Below are 12,800 nucleotides of genomic sequence, written 5' to 3' on the forward strand. Positions count from 1 at the left end.
TAAAACAGACTGTATCAAATATGAGTGACTGACTATCATAAACGATACAGAGCCACCTCCCTAACAATTTCGCCGAGACAGTTTGTTTATTTTTGAACCCCAATTCTTATATGAGACGATTCTATGATGACACAATGTTATTCTCCATAGAGAAATTACGTTACGAACCAGGGGATGAACGAGTGACTTCAGGACTTCTGTACTCTGAGGCAAACATTTTGAAAATAGCCTTGCGTGAGCTTGTAGATCGGCTATTTTCACAATATTTATCTATAGAACCGAATCAAACAAAATGTAATGCCTCAACTCCTACAATTCCAAACCCTTGTCAGGGTTGGAGGCCCCCAGTCCAGTTCAAATATGATTATTTTAGGGTGTCCCCAGTCCAGTTCAAATATGATTATTTTGGGGGGTCCCCAGTCCAGTTTAAATATGATTATTTTGGGGGGTCCCCAGTTCAAATATAATTATTTTGGGGGGTCCCCAGTTCAAATATAATTATTTTGCGGGGTCCCCAGTTAAAATATAATTATTTTGTGGGGTCCCCAGTTCAAATATAATTCTTTTGGGGGGTCCCCAGTTCAAATATTTGTGCTTGTGTGTGTGTGTGGGGCCTGAAAGGTTGAGAACCACATCAGTCTATCTGACTGATGTCTGTTCTCAGTGACACGAGATGCATGTTTTGTTCTTACTCATTCTGTTCTTGTCCTTGTCTCATATCTTCTGGTCCGCACTGTGTCCAGTAGTCTACTCCTGTACATCTTCTCTATCTGTGTAATAAACTAGACTGCCTGGTGTTATCTTGTTCTGCGTGCCTGCGACTCAACCGAAACAACACTCACCACCCTTAGGTATAGAGGGAGACTTTTAGGACCACATGGTTGGTCAACTAAATTCACAACAGTGACATTAACCCATTACAACCGGGAACACATCTGATCTGTGTAACCACTGTAACCATCATTTTATACTTTGGATCTGCTACTTTTGGAAAATCGTGAAAATGTGTGCAAATCTTTGAATAAAGCGATACTTTTTTACTAAAATCTTTGCCTCTGGGGGGTCCCTGGAACAACATATTTTGAGATGGGGTTTCGCGGCCAAATACATATCATTTTGGGGGTCCTTGACATGAAAAGGTTAGAGAACCAATGATGGAGCAACATAAATCTTTTTCAAAAAACTTTTAGGATTTAGAAGACATTTGTAGAATCCCCAGAAGCAAAGATTTGAGTTACAACTGTTAACAAATATATATACAAAGATTTGCACAAATTATGTAAAACAAATGCAGATCTAAAAGCTTGTATATCTGCTATTTTTTAATAGCCAAAGTATAAGATAATGGTTAAAGTGGTTCAAATCTAAAATGACAGATGCTTTCCCGGTCTTAACACATTGCCAGCCTAAAATGTTGATGTAATAATGTGTGTGTGTGTGTTCTCAAGGCTTAACCCCTTAAACCCCAGCATCCGTATTCTGGGAAAACCCCCGCAGAAAATAGCCGATCGACAAGCTTACATCACGCCGCCCACCGGCACGGTTTAAGCTTATCGTTCAGGCTATTTTCAGCAAAGATATTTAACGTAGAGAAAAAAATATATATATACTCTCAGTATAGAACCCTGAGGAACTCCAGTCAACCATTAGTGGTCAATGTATGTAGGTTACACATACAGCTTATTAGATGTGTACACGTGTCTGTCTGTCACTCACTGATGAGGTAGAAGCACCGGGCGCACTGTGATGATGTCAGCACACCATTTACTATGTTTGTATGCTGTGCGAGCCAGTTTACTGTAGCATACGTGTGTGTGTGTGTGTGTGTGTGTGTGTGTGTGTGTGTGTGTGTGTGTGTGTGTGTGTGTGTGTGTGTGTGTGTGTGTGTGTGTGTGTGTGTGTGTGTGTGTGTGTGTGTGTGTGTGTGTGTGTGTGTGTGTGTGTGTGTGTGTGTCAGCGCTTGGCAGTTCAATGTCACATCTAACCTCAACACTACAGACTGACACACGATGGCAGTAGTGTGTCATTTTTAACCACGAACAAGGCTGTGTGTGTGCGTGTTCAGTGTGCATGAAAAGCAAGGATGAGAGGAGTTGGAAATGTTTTGGGCAGAATAATGTCACTGTGTTTACACACACACACACACACACACACACACACACACACACACACACACACACACACACACACACACACACACACACACACACACACAGTGAGTCTGGGAGCTCTGTCATAACACCGTACAACACAGTAATTGTAGATTTCACAGCACTCTGCACTCTGCAGCGCGGCCTGACCGCTACAGCAAGTGACAGGCTGACACACACACACACACACACACACACACACACACACACACACACACACACACACACACACACACACACACACACACACACACACACACACACACACACACACATTCTTTACTCTCCCTTCTCATATGCAACTACAAACACACATCCCTTGTCTCTCGCTCTCTCTCTTTGTCTGTCTATACCTATATATCTCTCTCACTCACTCACTCACATGCATGAAATGCTGCCTCTTTACTGGTATATTTAATTTTGGCGTCATTTGTGAACGTGCAGCGATTTTTGAATGCCAACATACAGTAACATTTTTTTGTTTGCGCTAACAACGCGGTGCGTTGCAGTGTGTGTGTAGATTTCCGTGCCGTCAAAATAACAACGGCTATCTAGTAAGAATGCCTGCAATATGACGGTGCTTACAAACTGGGCTCATTTTTATTTTTTTGGTACACTTTATTGCTTGCTCTTTATTTTTATGTATACGTGCTTAGGTGTATTTTCTTTCATATATATGTGTGTGTATATGTATATGTATGTGTGTGTGTATGTGTATATGTATATGTGTGTATATATATATATTTTTTTAAATTATTATTATTTTTTTTTCTGCAAATATTTGGAAACCTGCCCAAAAATCAGGAGTGAAACATTGGAATATCTTCTACCAACAAACTACCATGGACTTTAACAGTAAAGACAAACAAAATGAGATCTCTCAACAAAAGGACTGAAGTTACTTCAAATAAGGATCCCTCTCTCTTCATCTGGACTGAATAGCCCTTAACATAAGAGTGTTAACTACACCAGAAATGTACTCATTTAATGTATATGTGATGCCCAACATGACCTAACTTGCTCTAAGAAAAAATAATAAAAAGAAAGTTTAAAAAAAAAAGAACTGGGCTCATGCAGGGGGTAGTTTCCCCGGTAGGATGTAGCGTGTGGAAGGAACACTTTATTCCAACCAGTTCCTTTCCCCTCCATCAGGCGCCCCGGCTGACCAGGGGGAGGCGGTATAGAGACCAGGATTACTGCATGTTTTGTGAGGGTACCTAGAAAACTATGCATTAGACAAAGTCTTGTTCTATCAGGAAAATGCGTCATCATAACGACGTTGGCATGAGTGACCTGTTTAACCCATTGCGACCTGAAGCCGATTCTACATGTCTCCTAAATCCCAACAGTTTTATGAAAAACGTATGTTTCTATATCAGTGGTGCTCAGTGGTGATCTTTTTCATGTCAAGGACCCCCAAAATTATATGTATTTGGCCGTGGACCCCATCTCAAAATATTTTGTTCCAGGGACCCCCAGAAGCAAAGATTTGAGTTACAAATGTTCGCTTTAAAAATATACATATTCAAAGATTTTCACACATTTTCACGATTTTTCAAAAATAGCAGATCTACAAGCTCGTAGGGCGGCAGTGGTGCTCAGTGGTGGTCTTTTTCATGTCAAGGCCCCCCAAAATTATATGTATTTGGCCGTGGACCCCCATTTCAAAATATGTTGTTCCAGGGACCCCCAGAAGCACAGATCGGAGCTAAAGGTGTTCGCTTTAAAACATAAATATATATTCAAAGATTTGCACAAATGTTCACGATTTTTCAAAAAGAATTCAGGTATACAATGGTTATTTTAGATCTTGTAGAGCTTGTATATCTGCTATTTTTGAATAGCCAAAGAAATCTTAAAATGACACAGATGCATTCCCAGCTGCTTGATGGTGCGGACGGCCGTGTGAGAACCACTCTTCCACCTAACCTTCCTTGCCTATGCCGGAAGTTTGTTAATTATTTTTTACCCGGCAACATACTGGTATTGTAGTGTAAACACAGCTTCTGTAACTGTGTCTGGACCTGTAATACTTCACATGTAACTCTATATAGTATATGCATATGACACTAAACGTACACTGTATTTGTTTATTGTTTCAGTCATGGAGGATCCTGTTGTTTGGGGTTCTGAACCTGCTGTGCACCGGATGTCTGCTCATGTGGTGCAGCTCTACCAATAGTATGGGTGAGTACACACACACACACACACACACACACACACACACACACACACACTGTGTTTACTACTAACTTCTGGGAACTAGCGAGAGGCTCTACGATCTGGAATTTGCTGTTAACCCATTCATTCCGGGAACGCATCAGTGTCACTTTAGATGTCTTTGGCTATTCAAAAATAGCCAAAGAAGCAAAGATTTTGAGTTAAAAATGGTCTAAAATGGTATATATATATATATTTTCAAAGATTTGTACAAGTAGCAGATCTACAAGCTCGTAGCGTGGCCCTGATCCAGAAAAGGCTGAGAACCACTGAACTATATCAATCGAGAATTGCGCATTTAAAAATCAAAGTTACCGGACCGCTGGCGTAGCGGTCCGGGCACCTAGGCCACCTATGTAGCCTGACAGCGAGTGGTGGGTTCGAGTCCCGATCTCGACGGCCTTTGCTGCATGTCAGCACTCCCCATCTCTCTCCCCATTTCTGTCCTATCCAAAAAGGCATAAAAGCATATAACCCCCCCCCCCCCCCCCCCCCCAAAAAGGGGGGAAAAGGTTACCAGCTATGATACGGGACAAGGTTTTGTGGTCAGATCATAAGACCAAGATGAAGCTTTTCGGACATAATTCAAAGCGAACAAAAACACACTTCAGTTTCATCTTTCATATACACACATATGCAGCAGTCACATGCACACCACCATGGACACATACACACACACACACACACACACACACACACACACACACACACACACACACACAAGCATATAATCAATCACACACGGATGCACATAGATGCACGCATGCTTGCACAACAATATACAGACGCACACAGAAACACAAACAGATGAGCGCACACGCGCGCGCACACACACACACACACGCGGATGCACACGCACACACTGCAGGGTCGGTGTCAGGTGTGGTCCAGACAGGAAACGGAGGACAGCGGTATTGAACCAGCGAGAGGAAGGAGACAACACCGTCAATACTCAATGACAACAACACCAAGAAGACAGTCAGACAGGCAAGCAGACAGTCAGACAGACAGACAGACAGACAGACATGCTTAATTCATACTCTGTTGGTACAATGGTGAAAACAGACGATCTACAAGCTCTCAATGCGTTGTGGATCGGTCTACAGAAAGATTGACTCACGGATAGAGACAGAGACATGATGGAGACACACAAACAGGCTTTAAAATGTGTGTGTGTGTGTGTGTGTGTGTGTGTGTGTGTGTGTGTGTGTGTGTGTGTGTGTGTGTGTGTGTGTGTGTACTTGAGAGAAATGGTTGTTTTATGGTTAAAATGAGAGTTGGAGTTAGACTTAAAATGAAGGAAACAATTTGGCTTACGATTAGATTTAGGGGTTAGAATTTTCACTACTACAGTGGTTCCCAAACTGGGGGTTCCCAATTATTTTTGGGGGGTCCCCAGATGATTAGCTTAATGTGCAACATAGTTTTCTCACTCAACAGTAAACAAACCAACATAGAGTATAAGTGTATACAGGATATATCTTCACATTTCTTAAGTTACATTTATAATGTTAAGGACCTTTAAGACCTTTTTAATATCAAATTTACCAAATTGTCAAATATTTCGTGAGAAAGAGATAAACATTGTGAAAATAGCCGATCTACAAGCTATTTTTGGGGGTCGCGGCCTGAAAAGTTTGGGAACCACTGATCTACTGCACATGCTCGCAACGTGTAGATCGGCAATTTTCCCAGAAAGTTATCAGCATTTTTTTTTGTTGCTTTTTTTAATTATGTCCTCGCAAGTATAGAGAAATGTGTGTGTGTGTGTATCTTAGCCTGCGGTCCATCAGACCAGAGAACTGTCCCGTCTCTGCTGGCTAAACAATGTTAATGTTATGTCACACACATCAGCTCGGTGTACTGCTCTCTTGTGTGTGTGTGTGTGTGTGTGTGTGTGTTTATCCATGCGTGCATGTACTCTACTGCCTGTGTGTGTGTGTACACTGTACAGTCTGTCCAAAGTGGATTGTTGCTTGTGTGTAATGTGTTTGCGGACACTAATTATCGTGTTTGTGTTTATGCAGCGTGACTGTGTGTGTGTGTGTACTCTGTATGTTTGTGTTTATGAAGAGCTCTTTGGGTATTCTGTATGTATGTGTGTGTGGGGGGGGGGGGGGGGGGGGGCTTTGTACCCTGTCAACCCTGCTGCCTGTGGTATAGCACAGCTGCTTCATTCAAGCGAGAGGATGATGAAAATGATGTCTAGAGAGGTGGTCCTTGTAATGTGCGATGATGGGCGACGATTAGTCTAATTCGATACTGCAGTGTTGAAAACTGAATGAAAACAAATTAAAAACTAAGCTATGATTGATGACTAAAACTATGACTAAATATAATGTCAATTTCGTCAACAAATAAAATACTACCGTCGTGCTCCAAAAATAGCTTATCTACAATAATTTCAAGGACCCCATAACTCAGAGTGTACAAATGGAACCAAATGGACCCTTACGGGTCCATTTGGTTCCATTTGACACTCTCTCAGAGTTACACACCCCTAAGGGGCCCTCAAGGTCCACACTTTGAGACCCACTGGTGTAGCAGAGTGTTTCCAGTTAATTAATAGCCAACAAACACAATATCAGCTGACTCTGTTTGACCAGAATATGGAACACACCCTTAATTAGTATCATTGGTAATACCTGTGAAGGAAGTTAGAAGAGACCCAATGGCTGCTGTGCGTAGAGCCTTATTACAACTGCATTCTGATATAGACTTTTCCTTATTTGGCCTCAAATCCAGCGGAGCTTCCTTGCCGCCTGCTTGAAACTGGCGACTGATGCTTGTGCTGCCTGGTTAAGTAGATATTGTTGAGGGGAGTGAGCACGTTGGCTTTGCGCTGAAATTATGGCCGGGAGGGGGGGGGGGGCACGTCTGCTTGTCATAACAGGTTAAAAAGAGGCAGGAATGAGAGATTAAAAGCGTCATCCATATGAGGACATTACCTAATCCACCATCCTGTTACAGAGCTGCAGTGAAACCCATCTAATGAACTGTATGTGTAACCTACATTCAGCCATCCATAAGAACACACATACACACACAAACACATGCGTGCATGTGAACTCTCTGCCCCCGGATTGTTCTTGACCTTATGTGTAAATCTTATTCCATGTTCTAGTACAACACGTTTGCACAGATCAGCGCACATATGGGTACACAGTACACGCACGAACACACGCACACATGTGTATATATAGGAACGTGGGCACATCTATAGACACACACAGACAGGACTCGATGTCCAAGCTCATCCAAGCTCATCCAAGCTCCGTCTGATCATGTCTTAATAGTTCTACATGAACACACACACACACACACACAGTGAGGCAGGGTAATGAGATCAGCAGCAGATCAGCTGATTAGCACTCAGCTCGAACTTCACTGGTCAACCAAGAGTTAACAACACACACACACACACACACACACACACACACACACACACACACACACACACACACACACACACACACACACACACACTAAAGGAATAGTGTGGCTGATTTCAATTATGGCTGAGTTTCTATTATGACATTTTGCATAGACATTGATGCACATAATGCATGTTATGTCACAACTGGTCAGTACAGTTATATCCTAAACGGGGTACTCGCCGCTGATTGTCAAGAACAAACTCTACAAAAGGTATCGGCAACTCATATTTTGGACAGGTGGCCAACTATAAACTATTGCAGAGTCAGAGTGACCTATATTAGTGGTGTTCTTATTATTTTACCAGGCTTACACCTTCTGATAGTTGTGCTTGCATGTTGTCAGACAGATGATGACTCATGTAGCCTAGCGCTGTGGTTCTCAAACCTTTTCAAGTCAAGGACCCTCAAATCAATATGTATTTGGGCACAAAATATGTTGTGCCTTGTACCCTCTCAGACACGTGGGGGGCACTTAACCCCTTAATCCTTGTCCTGTTTTTTTTGTCCGTCGGAAGACCATGAGATGCGAGGTTACTACTATGGTTTAATTTGTTTTCAGTTTATTTATTTATTTTAATACTAGAGATTCAGGCCGCTACATGGCACTCACACCTATATGTCGCACCGCCGTTCCGACCGATATGTCTGAGTCATAGTGCCAGAGTACCCGTCTGTCACTTTTATGTATGGGTATATCTGTATCCGTCAGTCCTTGTCCCTTTTATGCCCATATATGGAGCTCCCTGATGTCATCAGTTTATGCCCATATATAGGTATGCCCATATATGGGCATATCGCTTGGATCGGCCGTTCTGGACAACCGCATATCCGATCAACTCGGTGCTGGTGCCGCACTCCCTCGAGTCCTTGCGTTTGAATTAGATCGGTCATATGCACATTACCATTATGGTCATAGCGGTCGGATATTTGGCTCTGGACAGCCGGATCTACATGTATGCCTATATATGGGCATACTGGGTTTGTTTATGGTTATGTCTGAGTCATAGTGACGTGGCCAAGGGCCGCCCACCCTCCCATTAGGCCAATTTTAATATAAGGAGGATGGATTAGTCAGTGGCAAGATGAAACAAAGTAAGGAAAATGGGAAAAAAATGCAAATCTGCAAGCTGGTCGTAGTTGTGAGCTTAACTCTCTCAGTGCCAATGAAATAAAAAAATTATTGCGAACTGTGCCAAGATTTTTTTAGTTTTTTTCAAAGTAAAAAAAAAGTGCTTAGGAAGCGAGATACAGCCTTTTTCAGTTGTAAGTTAAACAAGGAGTGGATGGAACTGCAAATCTTCAGATAATGATATCTTGGGTTCTGAACACTTAAAAAAAAAAAACGGGATTTTTCGTTCTGGCAGGGAGGGTATACATTAAAAACTCGGGATAACTCGGGGTCTGGCACTGAGAGAGTTAACATGCTTTGAAGATTTTTGACAAAGACTAACGCTAAGAATATTGTCTCTATGATGTTAGTAGTTTTATTTAGTTTTGAAAGTAAAGAAAACGGTTTTAGTCACTTTTATTTTGTAAAGTACACAAAAACACTAATAAACAGCTGACATTCGGGGAAAGTGAAAAACTGGCTTTGCTGTTCCGTGCATAGATATAGAAACCTAGATACCTCATTGGCCTCTGCAGTTCATTGCAGCGACTGGTATCTCAATACAAGGCTCTTCCGCAGGGCTGTTTGACTACTGATCAGTCGCATCGCTTTAACTACTGGCCAATCACAGCGCGTCTAACTGACTAGTTGCTGCGCGAATGCCTCTTAAGAAAAGACTGGCCCCACCTGCCTCTGATTGGCCTACCGAACGCCCCCTTAAGTGACGCACACGGAAGTTTCCAGCTTGCCCAAGCCTTATATGGGATAGCCCTGCGGAACAAGGAAGCGCGCCCGAGATACGAACGCTTTAGAGCCGAAGGAGGCGTCTACCTTTATATGTCTATGGTTCCGTGCACATGGTAATGGTCAATGGCTGTGTGTAAATGCAGATCAATTGCTCCAGCCACTGAGGAGAACTGGGCAGAAGAGATTTTGGGGACAAACACACACAGACAGACGGGGACAGAGCTTTGTAGAATTATTATAGTATATTATAGTATAGAAGTATTATAGTGTGATGATGAAGCCTTTAACTAAAATGTTTTTGTTTTTTGTTTTTGTTTTTCTTCCAATTTTAGCTTGTCATTTCATTAGTTTTAGTGAACTATGATAACCCTGGTAAGGTGCATTGCTTTGGTTCAATTGACAATTTGACATTATAATTGGATTCATTATAATGTATCATGTAATTGCCTTACTAATCGCATATATTTTTACAATCTACTGCACATTTTCCCCCCACACGGGACCATTATTTGAGGCGCAATTATTTGACAGCCTTAGTGTGTGTGTGTGCGTGCGTGCGTGTGTGTTTTACTTTCCAGACCAGTGACCAGAGTCTCATGCCAACCATACATGCATCGCAGCATGTTGTGAGTTTGAAGATCTTTACACACACACACACACCAGGAGAATTGTGTGTGTGTTTATATGAATGTGTGTTTATTTGTTTGTGTGTTTGAGAGAGATTTTAACTCTTGGTTGACCTATGAAGTTCGAGCTGAGTGCTACTCAGCTGATCTGCTACTGATCTCATTACCCTGCCTCAGCTGTGTGTGCGCGCGCGCCCGTGTGTGTGTGTGTGTGTGTGCGCGTAGACCAGTGACACTCCATAAAGGCTCATCAGGTTCTTAGTAAAGACCCTATCTTAGTAAAGATCTATCTGACTGTCTCTCTCTCACACACACACACACACTCACACACACACACACACACACACACACACACACACACACACACACACACACACACACACACACACACACTCTCATATCATATCCATGATGGAAAAACATTCATATTAGTGAATGTTTGACAAAGTCAAACAGCTGTGAATATGAATGTTTGTGCACTTGTATTGATCTGCATGTGCATTTGAGTTACTTTGTGTGTGTCTGTGTGTGCGTGCGTGCGTGCGTGTGCGCGTGTGTCTGCCCGTATCAAATTGTGCAGTGGACCACCAGATCAACTTACAGAACACATCAGCTCTCTGTCAGAGCTGACCCAACACTAATACACACACACACACACACACACACACACACACAGGCACGTTAATACACACACAACCCATTGTACGTCTGTCTGTCTGTCTGTCTCTCTCTCTCTCATCCTTTGAATCATCCTGTCCTTCCTGTCTGAATGATCAATTGCCTGTCTCCTCCGTCCAGCTCAGCACACTCACTCACTCACACACACAGACACACGCACATGCGATGACTGCAACTGACGATTATTTGATTAATCAGTGCAATCAGTTCAGCATTAACATAAAGTACTAAATGATGGTTAATGCCCGTCACAAGTTAACAAAACCCAACCAGACATCTTGAAATCTACTTTTATAATGAGGAAGAAAAGACTTAGAGACTTAGAAGAAAGACTTACTGATTTAAAGGTGTAAAAATATTTTTTGTACAAGCTCCATACATAACTTAAAACAGTTATTCAATTGCAAAAAAAAACATTTGACGGTAAATTATTGAATAAAAAATGTCACCCCTAATCCATGCAAACGCACACACACAGTGGACGGAAACACTTTATACACGTGTGTGTGTGTGTGTGTGTATGTGAGAGAGTCAGTCAGTCAGTCAGTCAGTGTTGTGTTCTTTAAATGTGTATATAAGCCTGTGTGTGTGATATAGGAACGTTTGGGATTGAAGCTGATTGCATTGGCGATATGTGGTGTGTGTATTTCAGAAGCAGACTATTCCCTTAGTGTGTGTGTGTGTGTGTGTGTGTGTGTGTGTGTGTGTGTGTGCAGAATTCTCCAGCTGCCCAGCAGAAGAGTGCAGCCAAGCAAAAGGAGGTCAAGTGCCTGTTCCTCAGGCACATAAACACTCCTATTCTCCTCTCCTCTCCTCTCCTTGTCTCTCCTCTCCTCATTCCTAATTTATTTTCTAATTTCCTCTCCTCTCTCCATTCCTTGTCATTAAACTTCCTGATAAAATAACAAAATATACACGTACATTATGTACACACATACGTACTGTATCTACGTCCGATTCTCGTGAATGAAGTATCTCAGGAATGCCTGGAGGGAATTTCTTCATATTTTGCACAAAACATACATAGTTAAAGGTCACTGTGTGTGACCTCACAATACATGTTTCATACATACTGTAGATGTCTGACACTATTGATAACATAAACATTTGACAAAGGGAATACACTTAGCACCTTTTGGTAAATTCCTTCAAAGTCTTCACTATACTATATGAGTTTGGACAGTGGGTTTCGATTTAACGACCTAATTGTCATGGACAATTTTGAGTTTGCTATGATTTCTTGTCACTGGAGGTGTCGAAATAAATCAATTATTTTTTTTAAATGTTTTATCCCGCGATGTTGTAACCCTTTTTTCACCCGGTGCCAATTTTCTAAGTGATCCTGGGCGCTACACTCCCCCCACTAGCTTGGGGGCCCAGGGCCGAGCTCATGCCTCCTTCAATGCGTGAAAGCCAACTGACCTTGTCACCTGACACCTGGGGGAGTTTCCCCGGTTGGACGTAGTGCGTGGAAGCAGTTATTCCAACCAGTTCCCTTCCCCTCCATCAGGCGCCCCGGCTATCATGGTGGAGGCGGTATAGCGACCAGGATTACTACATGTTTTTGTGAGGGTATTACCTACCCTAGGAGACACGGGGAGAACATGCAAACTCCACACAGAGTAGGCCGCTTCGCTAATCCCACCTAGGGTATGGGCGCTGATGACGCGGCCACAGCGTCTCTTGCAGGAATCGAACCCAGGACCTTCTGGCTGTGAGGCGACAGCGCTACCGACTGTGCCACCGTGCCCCCTAAATCGATTCTAAGAGGCATTGAGAATGCCGATGCAGAGACACTACATTATAGCCTGCTAACGTTCATTGTTGAGCGAGG

General features: G+C 42.6%; 1 protein-coding gene across 1 annotated transcript in view; it reads left to right on the forward strand.

The window, feature by feature from the left end:
- slc30a6 (solute carrier family 30 member 6) overlaps positions 1–12,800 on the forward strand; it is a 57,373-nt gene that overhangs the window by 13,728 nt on the left and 30,845 nt on the right. Inside the window, exon 4 of the mRNA XM_084076914.1 lies at positions 4,253–4,337. Within this exon, the coding sequence (XP_083933040.1) occupies positions 4,253–4,337 (85 nt within the window). The remainder of the gene's footprint in view (positions 1–4,252; positions 4,338–12,800) is intronic.

This window comes from Gymnoscopelus microlampas (genome assembly GCF_963454915.1).
Source record: "Gymnoscopelus microlampas genome assembly, chromosome: 13".
NCBI classification, from domain to species: Eukaryota; Metazoa; Chordata; class Actinopteri; order Myctophiformes; family Myctophidae; genus Gymnoscopelus; species Gymnoscopelus microlampas.